The 19,616-nt window shown below is 65.7% G+C and overlaps 1 protein-coding gene across 1 annotated transcript in view; it reads left to right on the top strand.

Annotated features, from left to right (window-relative positions):
- The first annotated feature begins 238 nt into the window (after window positions 1-238).
- LOC125357355 (metallophosphoesterase domain-containing protein 1) overlaps window positions 239-19,616 on the top strand; it is a 31,682-nt gene continuing 12,304 nt past the window's right edge. Inside the window, exons 1-2 of the mRNA XM_048354217.1 lie at window positions 239-462; window positions 6,268-6,449. Of these exons, the coding sequence (XP_048210174.1) occupies window positions 239-462; window positions 6,268-6,449 (406 nt within the window). The remainder of the gene's footprint in view (window positions 463-6,267; window positions 6,450-19,616) is intronic.

The raw sequence follows: 19,616 nt of genomic DNA, 5'->3' as shown, positions 1-19,616 counted from the left end.
AAACTGCTGAGTCGGAAAGATTCGTAATGAGTTTTTGAGCTGCACGACCGTGTGTTTTCTTTCTTTCTCCCCCCCCCACCCGCCCTCCCTCTTTCTAAATCTTCATCTGACATTAAATAAAGCAAATCGCACACAGATTAACTGTCGCCCGGTTCTGCTCCGTGTCCTCCCTCAGTGTGTTCGCAGGTCTGGCGGGGGCCCGGGCGGCAGGCGATGCCCCGGCGGCCGGCGGGGGTCCATGTGGCGTTCTAGGTGGGGCCCGGGCGTCCTGAAGGCCGAGGCGCTGGCCCTGCTCCCCTGCGGCCTGGGAATGGCCTTCTCGCAGTCGCACGCCATGGCCGGCCGCCGGCACCAGCACGGCCGGCTCATCATCGAGGTGGACGAGTACAGCGCCAACCCCACCCAGGCCTTCACCTTCTACAACATCAACCAGGGCCGCTTCCAGCCGCCCCACGTGCAGATGTAAGTGCGGGGGGGGGGAGGGGGAGGGGGGAGGGAGGGGGCTGACGGAAGTTGCGGGTGGCTCACGCACGCCTGCAGCCCTAACGAGAGGAGGCTGAGGTCTGAGGATTGTAGGAAAAGTCGGAGAGACTCCGTCCTTCGATGAACTAGCAAAAAGCTGGCCCGGGGGGCGCGGTTCACGCGGTAGAGCGCCGGCTGTGAGTCACAAAGCTGCGTGGGAGGGCAAACACCTGAGTTCGATCGAGCACCAGGACGGTGGCAGGCGCTCTCATTGACGTGGACGGGGGGGGGGAGACCGAGTCCCAGAGACGCGTCCCTTGGGGAGACCCTGGCATCCTGAGGTTCGCGCGGAGAAGGACCCGAGGGGCCCCCTGGTCTGACTCGCATGGTGGTTCTCCGCGTGCTTGCCCCCCCCCCCGCCCTGGGCCATGGGGTGGGGGAGGTCAGGCAGGCAGAGTGTTCATCAGAGAAGGTTCCGGAAGGCGGCTGGGCTGTCACTGGGGAGCCGTCCTCCCGGCGCAGCCTGGCTGGCTGGGGCTGGCTCGTGCTTCCGGGGGGCACAGGGCTGGGTTCCCCAGAGGCTCCCTAGTGGATTCTTTTCCTTGAGTCGGTTTCCAGCTGGGCCTCCCGTTCTCTCCCGGGGGCCGATGGGCAGCTCTTGGCAGGACCGGAGGCTGGGCTCTGGCAGGCAGGGTCTGCGGGACGGAGCCTTCTCTTTCGTGGGGGCCTGGGCGTCGGCCCCAGCCGGCACCTGGGAGCCCGGGGGCCCCGGCTGGGGCGTCGGCCCGTGCGTGTCTGTCTTTACACCCAGAGCTGCCACCGCCCAGACCAGCCGCCAGCCGCACCCCTGCGAGCGCCAGGCAGACGCACGGAGCGCCGGGCACCGCGGCCCACGCCTGCCGTCCCCGCTACCCCCGGGGGCTGAGATCCGGGAACTGTGCTTTGAAGCCAGCCTGGGCAGAAAAGTCTCTGGGAGTTTGGTCTCCAGCGAAACAGCCGAAGCTCCGGAAGTGGAGCTGTGGCTCCAACGCTAAAGCACCTTGAAGGGAAAAGCCGAGTGAGACGAGACTGCAAGGCCTTGGGGTGGTCTTTTTATTTTTATTTTTTCTGTCGGTCGTGGGGCTTGAACTCTGGGCCTGGGCGCTGTCCCTGAGCTCCTCAGCTCAAGGCTGGCGCTCTACCACTCGAGCCACAGCGCCACTTCTGGTTTTCTGGTGGTTAGTTGGAGATGAGAGTCTCCTGGACTTTCTTCCTAAGCTGGCTTTGAACTGCGATCCTCAGACCTCAGCCTTCTGTGTAGCTAGGATGACAGGCGTGAGCCACCGGCCAAGTCCTTGAGGTTTTTTTTTTCCCCCAGTCCTGGGCCTTGGACTCAGGGCCTGAGCATTGTCCCTGGCTTCTTCCCGCTCAAGGCTAGCATTCTGCCACCTGAGCCACAGAGCCCCTTCTGGCCATTTTCCATATATGTGGTGCTGGGGAATCGAACTGAGAGCTTCATGTGTAGGAGGCAAATACTCTTGCCACTAGGCCATACTCCCAGCCCAAGTCCTTGAGTTTTTAAGCCCCAGTAAAGACACCAAAAAACCAAATACCTCCCCTGCCAAGAGAAAAACAAAACACAGCAAAACAACAACAAACAACAAAAACCCTGAAAGCAGAGACAGGTAAACAGAAAGATGTCAGAAGGGAATTGAGGATCTCTTGCCAGTTTGGGGGTTCCAGGAAGACCCCTTGGGCTGGGAATGTGGCCTAGTGGTAGAGTGCTCACCTCATATACATGAAGCCCTGGGTTCGATTCCCCAGCACCACATATATAGAAAATGGCCAGAGGTGGCCGGTGGCAGAGTGCTAGCCTTGAGCAAAAAAGAAGCCAGGGACAGTGCTCAGGCCCTGAGTCCAAGGCCCAGGACTGGCAAAAAACAAACAAACAAACAAAAGGAAGACCCCTTTTAGAAGACAACTTCAGGTTGAATCTCAGGAGTGAGTGAGTTGGACTTGGTGTGGGAGGGGCCAGCCAGGAGGAGGGAGCAGCAGGGCCCCACCCACAGGAGTGTGGGAGGGGCCAGGCAGGAGGAGGGAGCAGCAGGGCCCCGCCCACAGGCGTGTGGGAGGGGCCAGACAGGAGGAGGGAAGCAGGGCCCCGCCCACAGGCATGTGGGAGGGGCCAGACAGGAGAGACGCAGGGCCCCGCCCACAGGCGTGTGGGAGGGGCAGCATCCCTGAGGGGGTGGGGCAGAGGGGCCAGTCCAGGCCGGTGTAGACAGAAGGCATGTTAGCAAGGCTTGGCCTTCGTGGGCTGTGACACGCACGGGCAGCTTGTGCGCTGCGAGGACAAGGTGTGGTGGCTTCCGTGGCCCAGCTGGCCCCCTTCGGGTGGGCTCACCCCGGGCCTGGCGCCGTCCAGACAGAGAGGCTCCCGACTCCCGGAGAAAATGGGCCCTGAGCCCCCTGGGGACCCGGGCAGGGCTCGCTTGGAAATGCAAACCTTGTGCCAAACTCCATGGGGCAAGGGTGGGCCTGGGGCAGGGGTGCCCTCCCCCCTTCCCCTTCACACAGAGGAGGAGCAGGTGCTTCTGGGCAGGGTTTCCCCGCAGTCGCTGTCCCCTCTGCCCCGTAGCAGCGATCTCGGGGGGCCGGGGGGGGGGACTTGAGCTGACCCTCTAAGGGGCCCCCGAGCCCCTGGACTGCGCTGGGTCCTAGGGAATGTAGCAGGAAGTCAGGAGCCGGAGGCCCGCGCCCGTCTTCAGGCAGAGGGCTGCCTGGAGGATCGCAGTTCGAAGCCAGCCCAGACAGGAAAGTTCCCAAGACTCCATCTCCAGTTTACTGGCAAAGCAATGGCCCGGGGAGACGGAGTTCTGAGGACTGAGGTTCGAAGCCAGCCCGGAAGGAGTCTCGTGGGGACTATGAAACGCTCCGTGGCTCCCGTGGTAGCACACCAGCCTTGAAGAGCAACAACCAGAACAACTCGGACAGCCCAGGCCCCGCACAGGCAAAAAGAAAATACAAAGGCCTGGAGGGGCGGCTCGAGTGGTAGAGTGCCGAGTGAACAGCGAAGCCAATCACGAGCGTGAGGCTCTGGGTTCCAATCCTGGAACCGGCAACACAAAACGCCTCCGCCGCTCCGACTCCAGGTCCTCCTGTCCTTCAGAGCTGGCTCCGGGGTCCCCTCCGCGGGGCTCAGGCGGGCCGGCCTGGGCTCCCCCGCTCCTCCTGGGACGATTTCTCAGGCAGCTGCCCGGGCCGGCCTCGGGCCTCGGTCTCCCGGGTCGCCGGGATGACGGGTGCGGCCCGCCGGTGCCCACTTCCGGGCCACGCTTTGTTTGCTTGTAAACTGGAGTTTGGGGGACTTTCCTGTCTGGGCTGCTGTCCTTCACCGGCCGGGCCTGAACGCCTGCAGCCCGGCCGCAGTGCCGGGGAGGAGAGGAGCAGAGGCAGGGGCCGGCGGAGAGGGCCGGGAAGGGGTGGGGGCCGGCCCCGAGGCATGCTGGGAGGTCAGGAGGTCAGGGACCCTGCCCGGCCGGGCACTGCCGTCAGCCGGGGTCCCCGTCCCGCCTCACACACATCCTCCCGGGGGAAGACGGTGGGGTGTCGGGGGAGAGAGCTGGTGGCAGGTTTTGGGGGCTCTGAGCACCCCCTCCCCGGAAGGCAGAGGCTTCGGGCGAGTTAGATTTGGGAAGAACCCCTCCCCGCCATTTGTGTCCATGCCTCACGTCTACTCCCTGTAGAAGGTCATCATTTTGCTTGTTAATCTTTTTTTTTTGTTTGTTTCTCGTCACAAGTTGCTGAAGTTAGACTCCCAAATTCTTGTTCAAATTCTGCCCTTCAGGATCTCAGGCACCGATGGGACTCAGGTTTTAGCTGTTTTGTTGCAGCAGGTGTCGGAAATACTGCTTACACTGCTCGGAGGATTAACAGGAGTTTCACTGGCTGTTGTAATTAGCTAGCTAGCTGGCTTCAGGCACAGCTGGATCCAGGAGTCCACTGGTGGCCTTTCTTTCTCCGTGTCTTTTCAGCCGCTCTTCTTCCTTCATGACCTCGGGTGGGTTTCTGGGCGCTCTCGGGCGGGTTTCTGGGCGCTCTTGGGCGGGTGTCTGCCCTGCCGGCAGTGCTCCTCATGCACAACAGGTGCCTGGCATCCCAGAGCCCCTCTTGAAGCAGCTGACCACGGACCCGTGGGAGGAAGTGAGGTTCCATCCTGAAAGCAGCCCAGTGTGGAGTGTGTGGGTTTTGGAAAGGAAAACCAGCTTCGGATTTCAGCCCCGCCGGCTGCCCGGCAGCCTTTCCTGGGCCTCGGTTTCCTTCTCTGGTGCCTCTCCTCCCCGCCTCTCCCAGCTCTCTGTCTCTGTGACTTGGTCTTTGGCGTCTCGTAGCATCTTCAAAAATGAGAGGAGAGAGAGAACTAAGTGCGGGTGATCCAACCTTTACTTCTAGCTATTCAGGAGGCTGAGGGCTGAGGATTGCAGTTCGAGGCCAGCCCAGGGTAGGAACGTGGCTGACGCGCTTGTCTCCGGTCAACCAGCAGAAAGCCAGGCGTGGGGCTGGGGCTCAGGCGGTCGAGCTCCGTGACACAGTGGAGACCCAGTTAGCTCCCTGCAAGGCCATCCGTCCTGGGTAGGAGGCACTGGGGATCCCAGAGGGCAAAGGAGAGCTGGGAAGGACTGGGAGGGAGACACTGCCTCCTGCCGGGAGCTTCTAGAAGGATCCACACCAGGTTCGGCCGTGTCTGTTGTCTGCCATCTTGGATGGGTTTCTGGCCTGCGGTGACCAAGCCTGGCTCGTCCCTGTGGCCCCTGAATGGGTGACTGAGGAGAAGGGGGGCAGCCCGGCGCCTTCCTTGGGGGGTGTGTGTGTGCTCCAGTCGGCCTTCTGGGAGTCTGTCTTGGCTTACTGGCCGCAGAAGGGGGTCACGGACCCCCCCCCCCCGCACCCCGTGACATCGGTCTCACGCTCCGGCACGTGGACGCCCACCTCTGTCACGAGGTGTTGATTAAGTTCCCCCCGAGTGTCGCGTCTGGAGGAGGGGGTAACGAGAAGGGTGTGCGCGTGTGTGGCGGGGCCGTGTCCGCTTTGCCGCATCGTTAGATTTACACGCAGCTCCGGGCGTGGGGATGCGTCGGAGCCCGAGCTGTGGTGGCAGCGTCACTGCCTTGTTGGCAGGCGAGGTCACCGCGTGGGAGCGGCGGGCGCGGTGTGGGGTGGGCCGGGCAGCCGGCACCTGTGTCCCCCCTCCCCCCCCCCGCCTCCGGGACTCCTGCTGTTGAGAACCTTCCGGGGTGTCCCAGCCTGCGAAGGGACCTCCATCTCCCCACCCCCACCCTCACGCAAACCAGGCCGGGGTCTCCTCACCCCGATCTCCACGGGTGACCCCAGTCCTGAGACAGGGCCGCCCCTCCCCGACTCCATCGCTCCTCCCGCGCGCGGGGCCGCAGCGCCCCCCCCCCCCCCCCCCAGAGGGGACACCGGGTACGGAGGGGCCGGACGAGGCCTGGCCCGTCCTATCAACGGACGGGCCTCGGGCACCCGGACAGACGGACGGAGCCGCGTGGGGGTGGAGGCCAGCGGGGCGGGCGGGCGGTGACCCCCCCCCGTCCCCTCACCGTGCTCTCTGCGCCCCTGGCGCTGCAGAGGGGAAACTGAGGCTCGGGGGGCACGAGGACCCTGCCCGGCGCGGGGGTTGGCGTCCAGACCCGGCCCCCGGGGCCGCTGTGGGGTCTGACCCGGCCCGCGAGCTGCCACGGGCCGGGGACCCCTCCCGCGGGGGCCTCAGGGGCTCCGCGGCTCGGTGACCGGAACCTTCCCCGGCAGGGTGGACCCCGTGCCTCACGACGCCCCCAAGCCGCCGGGCTACACGCGCTTCGTCTGCGTCTCCGACACGCACTCGAGGACGGACCCCATCCAGATGCCCTACGGCGACGTGCTCATCCACGCGGGGGACTTCACGGAGCTGGGGCTGCCCAGCGAGGTGAAGAAGTTCAACGAGTGGCTGGGTAGGTGTCGGGGGGGGGGGCGGCTGAGGGGGGGCCGGGGGGATCGTTCTGGGGCTCCCGGGGGGGCCGGCTGGGGTGGGGCTGGGGGGGATTGTTCTGGGGCTCCGGGGGGCCGGCTGGGGTGGGGCCGGGGGGATCGTTCTGGGGCTCCTGGGGGTTCACCCTCTGTGACTTGGGGGTTTGTGGGGTTGGCGCTGGGCCTGGGACCCGCCGAGGGGCTCAGCTCACCTTTCTTCTGTCCGTCTGCGCTCTGGTGGGGAGCACCCCCAGGGGCAGCACTCAGTGAACACTTGAGGAATGCAGGAACCAGCCACTTTCTAGAAGGTTCTTAGCCAGGCACTGGTGGCTCCCACCTGTCATCCTGGCTACTCAGGAGGCTGAGATCTGAGGATCGCAGCTTGAAGTCAGCCTAGACGAGCAAGTCCCAGTGAGACTCCTATCTCCAATGAACCATCAAAGGCAGAAGTGGAGCCATGGCTCATGCAGGAGAGCCCTGGCCTTGAGCACAAAACACTCGGGGACAGCCATCAGGCCCCGAGTTCAAGTCCCAGGACTAGTACACACAGGAGAAAGAAGGTAGTCAAAGTAGGTACTCGGCTAGCTTGTGTTCTCAGCAGCCCAGCCAGCCCGGGAGGGGCCCCCTCAGGCTCCGTGACCCCCACTGGGACTCGGGGCACAGGAAGCGGGCTGCCCGCCCCGGGAGCCAGGCCGGCACGGTGGCCGTGGGCGCCTGGGCGGGTGGGGATGTCGGTGTGCGCACAGGCCGCTGGGATCTGAGGATCTTGGTTCAAACCCAGCCCCGGGTGGAAAAGTGCACGAGACTCTAATGAACCAGGGCAAAGCTGGGAACGGCAGGGTGACGCCCGTGGTAGAACTCCGGTGAGAAAGCGAAGGGCGCGGCGGCCGGGCCCCCAGTCCACGCCGCAGGACCGGAGCGAGAAGATGTGGACTGAGCGGACGGGTGCACTGGTGTGGAATCCCGGGAGGGCGGGCGGCGACGGCCCGGGGGCTCGGCCCGGCACCGGGGGCTCTCCCACCCGGGATGGGTGTGTGCGTGGACTGCGTGGACCGGGGGGCCCCCTCCGAGGGACGGGCGACTTGGAGCAGCACGGTGCGTGCCACGTGGCTGCTTGGGGGTCGGAGCCGTGCTGGGTGGACTTCCTGCCTGCCTGGCTGTGGCGGGTGGAAGGGGCGGGCCACCCTGGAACCCAGTCACCTCCCTCCCCCTGCCCCTGGCAAGCCACCCGCGTGACCCTCACAGATGCCAGCCCCCCGCCCTCCCCACAGACCCCGCTCCTGCCCCACCCCCCAGCTCGCTGCCCTGCCATCTGACCCCCCTGCTGTCCCTGCGGGGCCACCGCGGGCCTCCACGCGCCCTGCCTGGCAGGGGCCACACAGGGTCCCCGCTGCCCAGCCTGGGGGGGGGCAGGGGGGCGGGCGCTGGGTACCGCGGGATGAGCTGGTTAATTAAGTGTCACTGCCACGAGCACAGTCTCGCGGCGAGGAGGACCAGGGCCCGTAATGGAGTATTTAGAAGTTATAATTAACTTTTTCCTGGCGCCCTTGCATAAAACGATATATAAGACAATATAAAGGGGGAGTCTGAGGATTTAGTTAAATAGAGCTAAGTCTTTTGCAAGTAAACCCTTAATTAAAACCTGGGAGCCGGAAAGGGGTGGGGGAGAGAGAGAGAGAGAGAAAGAGAGAGGGGCACGCAGAGAATTCACTTCACTGTGATTTCTCTGGCTCTGGCTTCATCTGCCTCTGCTTATGACCCCGGTCCAGGCCCCAGGCTGGAGGCCCCAGGTTGGAGGCCCCAGGCTGGAGGCCTGGCTAGAGGCCCAGCTGGAGGCCCCAGGTTGGAGGCCCCAGATTGGAGGCCCCAGGTTGGAGGCCCCAGGTTGGAGGCCTGGTTAGAAGCCCGGCTGGAGGCCCCAGGTTGGAGGCCCGGTTGGAGGCCCCAGGTTGGAGGCCCGGCTGGAGGCTGCTCACAGTGCCATTTATCCCTGGTCCAGGTGACCACTGAGAGTCAAGGTCTGCACACAGGTGTGTGCCCACCCCGTGGACGGTTCTAGAGACCTGCCAGGCTCACCGGCGGGGCCATGGATCGGGGTGAAGCAGTGACAGGAATTCAACGCACCACCCCCAGGGGCGGGGCAGCAGGGTGGGGTGCTGGGGACTGAGGTGGGAGGTTTGTTGGGATGAAGTGGTCAGCTCTAAAGGGTCAGGAGCTGAGAGAGACTCTGGTGTGAACTGTCCATTGTGTGGGGGCAGCCTGGGAGCCCAGGGGAGGGGAGGAAGGGAGGAGGGAGGGAAGGGGAGGGAGAGGAGAGGAAGGGAGGGGAAGGAGGGACCAGAGGGGGGAGGAAGACCAGGTCTGGCTGGAATCCTGGCCCGTAGTGGAGAAGATGCTAAGGCTGTCCCTAGCTCTACAGAGGCGTGTGTGTGTGTGTGTGTGTGTGTGTGTGTGTGTGTGTGTGTCCTGCAGGTGGGGGGGGGCAGGGAGCTGGGGCCGGGCTCAGTCTGGAGCCTTGGCTGATGGGAGGCAAAGGGCGGAGGCTCGGGTGGTGCCCGCTACCCGCAAGGCCATTCGACAAGGTATTTGTGAAGAGAGCGAGAGAAACAGGGAGAGGCAAACCTTGGGGAGTGGCCGCCTCAAGTCAAAAAGCCGACCAGCATTATGTATGTGAATGCGCATGTGTGTTTGCACACACACGCACACGCACACACACACGCACACTGTAGGAACTAACAGTGATTGCTGCGGCTGGTGGGAATGGTTCACGCAGAGCCTCCTTTGCCCGTCTTCCTGCTGGCCGTATCTAGACATCCCCGGAACCTCGCCCGGTATTATTCTGGCCGAGCTCGAGGTTGACAGTTCGCTTCTGCGCTGGCTCTGGGCCTGAACTCAGGGTCTGCGTTCTCTTCCTGAGCTCTTCTGGCTCCAGGCCGGTGCTCTACCACTCGGGCTACAGCGCCACTTCGGGCTTTTTTATTGGGTCTCGCGGACATTGCTGCCCGGGCTGGTTTAGAACCGTGATCCTCAGAGCTCAGCTTCCTGAGTAGCTGGGGTAGCAGCTGAGAGCCAGGCCCTGGCGACGCTGTACGGCACATTTCTGGTGCTGTCTGAGGCTGCCTTGTGTGGAGACTGAGCCCTGTTGTCACCTTGGTCTCTGGCCACCAAGCTGGCCAGGCCCTGGGGACAAATGAAGAGAACCCAGGCTCAGTGTTCATTGAAAACATTCATTTGCTATATTCTTCATAAAAAAAAAAAAACAACCCTCACAAAGCCAAACTCTATTTTAGGGAGAGAATTAACTTCTAATAAAAATGAAAAATGGAGAATTCTAAGTTGTGTAGTCAAGTGGTTTTGGCCAGCTGTAATTACAGTATTTTCATGTTAATGCGTAAACCCCTTGAAAGGTGTGCTTGTGTGCTAATTATCTATTTACAAGAGAATGGCTTTGCAAATGAAATGGGGCTCACTGCTCTGTGTGTGTGTGTGTGTGTGTGTGTGTGTGTGTGTGAGCTCGTGTTTCAAGCATGTTCTAGGGTGTCTATACATACACATATTTAATATAGTTTGTCTTGTAGAAGACTCATCCGCAATTATGTCTGCCTTAAGCAAATATAATCAAATGTTTAACAAGAGTAGGGAATGCTTTTCTCCCCAAAGTCCTACGCTCTCTTGGGGTGCTTACGCCCTCCCCCGTCCTATGTTGGATTTTCCCGCTAACTTACCTAGATTCCGTCTTGTGTCAAGGCGTGTGAGGTGGTTTATAAGAACAATCACGGGGCTGGAGGCTGAAAGGACGGGTCCCGGCCATCCCAGGGGACCCTGCGGAGATCGTCACCGACGGGAGAAGAAGGCTCCTAAGGAGGTTTACGAGTGGGGCCATAGTTCCCACGGGAGAGGGAGCTGCATGGCGTCCGCCCCTTCTCCCGGCCACAGCTTCTCTCTGGAGGTAGAGGGGAAGCGGGTGGGTAGTGAGTGGATCTGGGGGGCCAAAGGGAGGAGCTGAGGACCCGAGGCTGGGGAGATGCCAGCAGGGTTAACCCCCTCCCCACCGCAAGCGTGCGGCCGTTTGGAGGGAGGGTGTAGAACGCCGGGGCGTGTTGGCGGTCGGTCTGACTTGACTGTGAGGAGCCTCTGGGGCGGGGCCCGTGGCCGTTCCAGGACCGTGGCAATGGGGGTTTACCGCGGCGCCCGAGGGCGACAACACGGTTAGTGTTTCCGGGGTGCTCACGGCGTGTCGGCTCCGGCCACCCATCCTGACCTTCCTGCCCACCCCCCCACACACACACCTTCTTTGGGGTTCATTGAAACTTCCTTTTCTCCCCCGCCCCCTACTGTTTTGGAAACTCTGCATATTTAAGAAAATCAATACTCGTGTACTAGTTTTGCCTACGTTGTTTATTATGCAGGTCTGATTTCCAACAGGGCCTGGGGCTCCCCCACCCCCGCTCCCCCTCCCGCGCCATCCCCCCCGGTCCCGTGGCGCCGGGGTTTATTCCTCTCCTGTTCCCACCCTGCCCGTGTCATCACTGATGGTGTGGACAGCATCGCTTCCACCGCCGGTGCTCGATAATTCACCCCGAGAGTGTGCGCCGAGCCCCGGGATCCGCGGGCGCCGGGCCTGGGGGGGGGGCGCTGGGCCGCGCTCCTTCCCGGCATCGGGTGCGGTGGTTCCGTCACTGAGTTTGGGGGTCGTTTGCCGTGTGTAGAACGCCCAGCGCTGGCTCCCGGGGGGGGGGGCGGAGGCAGCCGGTCCCCCTGGAAACGAGAGCCAGCGCCGTCCTCCTGCACCACCCCGGAGCAGGTTTGGCACCGGGCCAGGCGCCGCCGCGGGTCCCGGGTGTGGGTTCCACGCCTGGGGCTGGGGACCTTACCCGCGTCCCGGAGGGCGCCCGCATCTGCTCTGCCCGCTTCCTGGCGGTGCCTGTGGGCGGGGTGCTGGGCTCGCTGGCTCAGTCCCCCCCTCCCGGCTTGGGGTGCCTTGCTGGCTGGTGGCCGCTGCTGCTGCTGGCTTTCTTCGTGGGGCCGGGAGACAATGGCAGGGGCTCTGTCACCGTGCCCCCCTCCCCGAGGGCTTCTCCCCGGGGGGGAAGGTCTGGCTGACGTGCAGACCGGCTGGCACGCGCCGGCGATCCCAGCCGCAGGCAGGAGGATTGTGAGTTCAAGGCCAGCCTGGACGGCACCGTGAGCTGGAAGTCAAGAGGAAATGTGGGAGTCCTGAGGGGCGGCCTCCGGTGGGCCTGGGATTCGAGGTGCCTGCTGAGCTCCCCCCCCGCCCCCATGCGCCTCTGTACTTCCCAGGACCGTGGGGGAGTTTTCCTTTGAGGCACAAGGCCCAGGAGCAGAACTTTCTAGAACGTTCCAGAGGGGTGGACGTGTGCCATACCTTGCATTGTCCAAGGTGAAAGGCGAGGGGCAGAGCAGCCACCTCTGTGCCTTTTCACTGTAATGAACGTGGAATCGGCCCCAGGGGGCTGTGGCCACTCCTGGGCCTCCCAGAGGCTGCTCCCTGCGCTGTCCCCCGTCGCCGAACCCCATCGCTGTTGGCGGGGGGCAAAGAGGGAGGGGCTGCCTGGTTCACATCACAGCGGGCAGCAGACTCAGTCTGCTCCCCAGGCTCCTCAGGCTGCTTCTCAGGCTGCACCCCACGGACGACTAGACTCAGGCTGCACCCCAAGGTCTACGAGACTCAGGCTGCACCCCACGGTCTGTGAGACTCAGGCTGCACCCCACGGTCTACTAGATTCAGGCTGCACCCCAGGGTCTGTGAGACTCAGGCTGCACCCCAGGGTCTGTGAGACTCAGGCTGCACCCCAAGGTCTGTGAGACTCAGGCTGCACCCCACGGTCTGTGAGACTCAGGCTGCACCCCACGGTCTACTAGATTCAGGCTGCACCCCAGGGTCTGTGAGACTCAGGCTGCACCCCACAGTCTACGAGACTCGGGGCTTCACGCCACGGTCTACGCTCTTGGTGAAATTATCACTAGTTTTTAGTAGCGAAGGCCAACCGTCCTTGATGGGCGCCATTGTTGGGGTACCCAGAACGCCCGGCAGTTTCCAGGTCATCACTCGGTCAAGCCGCGCTTCGGGGTGACGGGGAAGAGCATGGCCCCAGGGGGCCTGGACCGCACAGCCCGGCACGGCCGTCCCCCCCTCCGCCCATCGCATCCAGAGTGAGGCAGCCCGCGGCACAGACGAGGAGGAGGGCGGCCCGGGCGGGAGGACGGGCTCCAGGGCTCCAGGGCTCCTGGGCTCCAGGGCTCCCGGGCTCCAGGGCTCCGTCCTCCGCGCCGGCGCCTCCTTTCAGCACCAGGGACAGCGCCGGCCGGGCCGCGGAAGGGCGGGTTCTGCCCAGCCGGCCCTGAGCGCTGTGTTCTCACACAGACGCGGATGCCAGGCCTCTGCCTGCTCCCCCCCCCCCCCCCGCCCCGCCAGGCCTCTGCCTGCTCCCCCCCCTGCCAGGCCTCTGCCTGCTCCCGGCCCCCCCCCCCGCCAGGCCTCTGCCTGCTCCCCCCCCCCCCGCCAGGCCTCTGCCTGCTCCCGGCCCCCCCCGCCAGGCCTGTGCCTGCTCCCCCCCCACCCCGCCAGGCCTCTGCCTGCTCCCCCCCCCCCCCCCGCCAGGCCTCTGCCTGCCCCCCCCCCGCCAGGCCTCTGCCTGCTTCTGGCCCCCTCCCCCGCCAGGCCTCTGCCTGCTCCTGGCCCCCCCCCCCAGGCCTCTGCCTGCTCCCCACCCCCCACCAGGCCTCTGCCTGCTCCCCACCCCCTGCCAGGCCTCTGCCTGCTCCCCCCTCCCGCCAGGCCTCTGCCTGCCCCCCCTGCCCCTCCCCCCGCCAGGCCGTGTCCGCCGCAGGGCGAGGGGCCGGGAGTGGCCCGTGGGGCGGGGCGGACCTGAGCTGAGCGCACTCCCCTTCCCTGGGCGGCCAGGCGGAGGACGCCTTCCACGGCGAGGGCGAGGCCAGTCCCCACACCCTGGCTCCGCGGGATGGGCGGGGCGCTGCTGGGGGGAGCACTGGCTTCTGGGGAGCACCTTGTGGGAAGCTGGCCCCCCGCAAGGCGGCTGACACCGCCCCGCGCTGGGGAGAGGGCGCGAGCCCCGAGGCCCGGGGTCCCCCCGCATCCCCGCCCCGGGCAGAGGGCACCAGGAGGTGGCCCCGCTGTGGTTCTGGGGTTCCTGAAATGCCGAGGGGCTGGTGTGCCCCTCCCTGCGCGGACACAGGCTCGGCAGGCGGAGGTGGACACTGAACCCGTGTAGTGCGTGATCCCGGGAGACTCCATGGCTCCCCTCTGTGGCTGTGGGCCTGCGCTGTGCTCCCTCTGCTGTCCGCCCTGAGCTGTGCTCCCCCTGCCATCCTCCCCCTGCTGTGCTCCCCCTGCCATCCTCCCCCTGCTGTGCTCCCCCTGCCATCCTCCCCCTGCCATGCTCCCTCTGCCGTGCTTCCTCTGCACTGTCCTTCCTCTGCCGTGCTCCCTCTGCCGTGCTCCCTCTGCTGTCCTCCCTCTGCGCTGTGCTCCCTCTGCCATGCTTCCTCTGCGCGGTCCTTCCTCTGCCGTGCTTCCTCTGCTGTGCTCCCTCTGCCGTCCTCTGCTGTCCTCCCTCTGCGCTGTCCTCCCTCTGCCGTCTTCCCTCTGTGCTGTCCTCTCTCTGCCGTGCTCCCTCTGCCATGCTTCCCCTCTGCGCTGTCCTCCATCTGCCGTGCTCCCTCTGCCGTGCTCCCTCGGTCCTTCCTTGGTGGAGATGCTGTGGGTTTAGGGGCTGTGGTGGTGGCTGTTTTCTGTGCTCCTTGATGCCCCTGGCGCATGGATACTCCGTGGCCGGCCGCGTGGTCACTGCTGTCTGGTCCCGTGGCTGGCCGCGTGGTCACTGCTGTCCGGTCCCGTGGCCAGCCGCGTGGTCACTGCTTTCCGTGTCCTCGTGGCTGGCCGCGTGGTCACTGCTGTCCGTGTCCTCGTGGCTGGCCGCGTGGTCACTGCTGTCCGGTCCCGTGGCCGGCCGTGTCCTCCCCGGTGTGTTGGCGTTGGGGTGCAGTTCTTCGGTGCGGCGGTGCTCGGCGCGCGTCCGTTCGTCTGTCTGACGCCTCTCGAGGGGAAGCGCCCCTCCTGGCTGTGCTGGACACGCAGGGGCCTGGGAGCCGCCGGGGGCCCGGGAGCTCGTCTGGGCGGAGCCGGCAGCCGTGGTCAGCGCGCGAGGCGAGCCACGCGGCGTGGGCGGAGCGGGCTGACACCGCCAGGCTTTCCTCGTGGCACCCCACCCCTCAGGATTGTCACCTTCCCGTGACAAGATGCTTGTCACAGCGGCGTTGAAAGAACTGTCCGTTCACCAACCAGACTATGTGCGTGCATGCGTGCGCACACACACACACACACCCTCTCTGGAAGTCCCTCCCCCCCCCAGCAGTCCTGGTCCCCCCCCAGGCCTGCCCCCACTCTTCTCCTTGTGTCCCGGCCGTCTCCCCTCCCCCCATCCCCGGTGGATGCACCGAGGGGGCTGCTCCGTCCCCCCAGGCAGAGCCCACCACCGCCAGGCCTCCATGCCCGCTCCAGTGCTCCCCGACCCCGCCAGGGAAGGCGAGGCCTTGCGTGCACCCCTGTGGGGCTCACACTGTCCCTGCAGACCCCCGCACGGCCCCTCGAGGCCTGAACCTCCGGGGTTCCAGACTGTGTGTGCGCATGTGTGTGCGTGCGTGCCATGCCATTCTTGTTACTATGGCTCTGCAGTGTATTCTGACATCTCAGGTGTGCTCAGGGCTGCTTTGGTGACTTGGATATTTTGTGCTTCCGTAGAGATTTGTAAATTGTGGTGTTTTTTTCTATTTCTGCTCTTGGGGAACTACTTTCTGTTACTCTCCTGTCGACCTCATGGGGTGTGGACAGCAAACAGAGATGCACGGTATCCTGGCACCCTCGTGTGTGTGTGTGCATGCACGCACACGTGCCAGTGCTAGGGCTGGAACTCAAGGCCTCACCCTCTTGCTTGGCGGGCACGCTACCACTCTGAGCCAGAGCTGCACTTCCTGCTTTTGGCTGGTTCCTCGGTGATAAGAGTCTCACGGACGTTCCTGCCCCGGCTGGCTTTGAACTGCGGTCCTCAGAGCTCAGCCTCCTGAGTAGCTGGGACTGCAGGCGTGAGCACCAGCCCTGGGCCGCCAGGGGCCTTCTGAGATGGAGCCGCCGTGCGGAGTGAAGGATCCAAGAGCCTCCAGCAGCCCCGCGGGGGCGGGGCCTGTGACCAGACCGGGCCTGTGTCCGGGGCGGGGCCTGTGTCGGGGCGGGGCCTGTGTCCGGGGTGGAGCCTGTGTCCGGGGCGGGGCCTGTGTCAGGGGCAGGGCCTGTGTCCGGGGCGAGGCCTGTGTCTGGGGCGGGGCCTGTGTCGGGGCGGGGCCTGTGTTGGGGCGGGGCCTGTGTCCGGGGTGGGGCCTGTGTCTGGGGCGGGGCCTGTGTCGGGGCGGAGCCTGCTTGTGTCTGGGGCGGGGCTTGCTTGTGTCCGGGGTGGGGCCGGCCTGTGTCCGGGGCGGGGCCTGTGTCAGGGGCGGGGCCTGTGTCTGGGGCGGGGCCTGTGTCCGGGGCGGGGCCTGTGTCCGGGGCGGGGCCTGCTCCTCCTGCCGGGTCTTCAGCCCGAGCTGTGGCAGGCGTGGCCTCTGGGAGCCCAGGACGGCGACCAGGCCTCTCAGTCTCCCCGCTGGGCTTCCCGGGGCCCAGGGCTGGGCCAGGTGGGAGGTCACAGTGGCAGTGACGTCCCCGCAGGGTCGTGCAGTGTGGGAAGATGGCCAGCGTCCAGGACGGACTGCGCTTTCCGTATCCGCCGACCGCTGCCTTGGGTGGGGGCGGGGTTGGGGTGGGGATTCTGCCTCGGCCGGGCTAACGGCCCCCCAGTGAACACCCGCCCCTCACAGCCAGGATCCCCAGGGACCCTGGTATGGGCTCTCGGAGGAGACCAGAGCCGCGAGCCCTCGCCAGCCCCTGGCAGTTGGGGACGGTCCTTGTCCCAGAGCCTTCCAGGTGCCTGGGCCTGGTCAGCCCGGCGCTGGCTCAGCCTGCGTGTGTGCTTCCCCAGGAAGCGCCGCAGAGCCTGCTCCGTGTCCCTGCCTCACCCCTGCCCCCCGCCCCCACCCACGGCCACCGTGGGGTAACCACCCTCCCACACCGCCGTCCTTCCCGCGTCAGCCTCCGGCCGGGGCTCCTCGCCACAGGCCCGCACACCAGGACACCCCGGCTCCCCTGTGTGGAGAGCTGGAACTGTTGACTTACACCCGAGGATGCTGGGGAGCAGAGGGGGGCATGGGGGCAGGCCCTGGTGCGCGGGGCTGGCTCTGTCCTGTGAGGAAGGACAGCGTGTGTGGACGTGGGGTGGTGGGGTTCACAGATCACAGCGTGGACAGCGGGGTGCGGTAGAGATGGAGGCGGTGTAGCGGGCTTTCCCCTGCGGTGGACAGACGGGGTGCGGTGGGCGCAATGGCTTCCGAGCTCAGTCCGGGGGTCAGGCAAAGAAGCCCAGGCAGATTGCCCCAGGCCCCAGATGCCACACCAGGCCCACCCCTCAGGAGGCCACCTGAGACCACGCCCCACACCAGGCCCCACCCCTCAGGAGCCCGCCAGGACCACGCCCCACACCAGGCCCCACCCCTCACGAGCCCACCTGAGACCACGCCCCACACCAGGCCCCACCCCTCACGAGCCCGCCAGGACCACGCCCCACACCAGGCCCCACCCCTCAGGAGGCCACCTGAGACCACGCCCCACACCAGGCCCCACCCCTCACGAGCCCGCCTGAGACCACGCCCCACACCAGGCCCACCCCTCACGAGCCCGCCAGGACCACGCCCCACACCAGGCCCCACCCCTCACGAGCCCACCTGAGACCACGCCCCACACCAGGCCCCACCCCTCACGAGCCCGCCAGGACCACGCCCCACACCAGGCCCCACCCCTCAGGAGGCCACCTGAGACCACGCCCCACACCAGGCCCCACCCCTCACGAGCCCGCCTGAGACCACGCCCCACACCAGGCCCACCCCTCACGAGCCCGCCAGGACCACGCCCCACACCAGGCCCCACCCCTCACGAGCCCGCCTGAGACCACGCCCCACACCAGGCCCACCCCTCACGAGCCCACCTGAGACCACGCCCCACACCAGGCCCCACCCCTCAGGAGCCCGCCAGGACCACGCCCCACACCAGGCCCCACCCCTCACGAGCCCGCCAGGACCACGGCCCACACCAGGCCCACCCCTCACGAGCCCACCTGAGACCACGCCCCACACCAGGCCCCACCCCTCACGAGCCCACCCAGGACCACGCCCCACGCCAGGCCCCACCCCTCACGAGCCCGCCAGGACCACGCCCCACACCAGGCCCCACCCCTCACGAGCCCACCTGAGACCACGCCCCACACCAGGCCCCACCCCTCACGAGCCCTCCTGAGACCACGCCCCACACCAGGCCCCACCCCTCACGAGCCCGCCAGGACCACGCCCCACACCAGGCCCCACCCCTCATGAGCCCACCCAGGACCACGCCCCACACCAGGCCCCACCCCTCATGAGCCCGCCTGAGACCACGCCCCACACCAGGCCCCACCCCTCACAAGCCCGCCAGGACCACGGCCCACACCAGGCCCCACCCCTCACGAGCCCGCCTGAGACCACGCCCCACACCAGGCCCCACCCCTCACGAGCCCGCCAGGACCACGCCCCACACCAGGCCCCACCCCTCACGAGCCCGCCTGAGACCACGCCCCACGCCAGGCGGCAGCCATGGCGAATCTCCCAGGCTGTGGCAAGTGTTTCCACACAGAGCTGCCAGAGACGCTGGAAATGCGATCGGAGATCATCACCGTCACGTGATTCCCCCTCCTCTCCTACCAACGAGCTGTGAACGGCCATTTCCCCAGTGATGCCATTTCCCCAACGATCGCGGCACTTGGAGCCCACGGAAGCCGTGCAGGGGGCCAGGCGCTCATGGGGCAGCGGCCTGCGTCGCTCCGGCCCAGGGCGGGGAGGGCACTCGGGGAGCCTGCGGGGAGTTATCTCCAGAGCATGGTGGGGGCTTCTGGGCGGGAGAGGCCTGTGCAGGCCCGGCTCCCACCCACAGGGCATCACACCCACCCGATGGCATCGATGGCCGGGCGCATCCGTTCAGATGTCTACGGCAAGAGGGGCCTTACACCCCTCCCCCCCCGCCCTCCTGGGAGCTCCGCCGATGAGCAGTCTGGTTGCCTTCCCGCCTAGACTCCAGACCCGGCACCTGCCAGGGGCTCGGGTCAGCCGGGAGGGGAAAGCGAGTCTTCGGACAGAACAGCCGGGCCATTCTTCCTGAGTGTCCTTCCTGTCCCTCAGATGTCTGATCGCTGGCTTTCTCCGCGCTGGAGGCTGGGGTCTCCCCCGGAGGCCCTCTGTGAACCTCAGATTTCATCTCCAGCTGATGATCAGAAGCTCTGTGGGTCTCTTGGCTGGGACCGTGTCCCGCCCAGCAGAGCCTCCGTCAGGGTCTGCGGCCGGGTCCCTGCCCCCAGGGCCCGGAGCTGGGTGTCTCCAGCAGGCTCCCCGGAGTCCTCCCCACCCTGGAGGCAGGAGGACCTGTGGAGTGCTCCCCGGAGTCCTCCCCACCCTGGAGGCAGGAGGCCTGCGAGTGCTCCCCGGAGTCCTCCCCACCCTGTGGTCAGAGCTCTGGGATGGCGAGTGCTGGGACGCAGAGGCAGCAGCAGAGGGAGAGGGGAGGGGGCTCCACCCCGTCCCAGAGCCTCGAGCCTCACCCCTGCCCCTGCCCTGCACACGCACACGCACACACACGCACACACAGTTCAGTTAGAAGAGGCTCAAAGGTTGTCAGCCTTCGCGGATGAGGCGGGTGAAAACTCCCCTTTAATGTGGGGGAGCGTCCAGAGGCATCCAGAGCCACTTTGGGCATAAAGTGGAACATCAGAGCTGCCTCAAGAATGGTTGGTTGATCAGTGTAACCCAGCCACTCATCTGTCCAGCCGTGCAGCCATGGATGCACCTACCCAACCAATGCACCGTCCATCCACCCATCCACCACCACCTTCCCATCCACCCCATCCACCACCACCTTCCCATCCACCCATCCACCCACCACCTTCCCATCCATCCACCCACCACCTTCCATCCACCCATCCACCCACCACCTTCCCATCCAT

The sequence above is a fragment of the Perognathus longimembris genome, chromosome 1, assembly GCF_023159225.1.
Source record: "Perognathus longimembris pacificus isolate PPM17 chromosome 1, ASM2315922v1, whole genome shotgun sequence".
NCBI lineage: Eukaryota > Metazoa > Chordata > Mammalia > Rodentia > Heteromyidae > Perognathus > Perognathus longimembris.
This window is presented reverse-complemented; position numbering and strand designations above follow the sequence as displayed.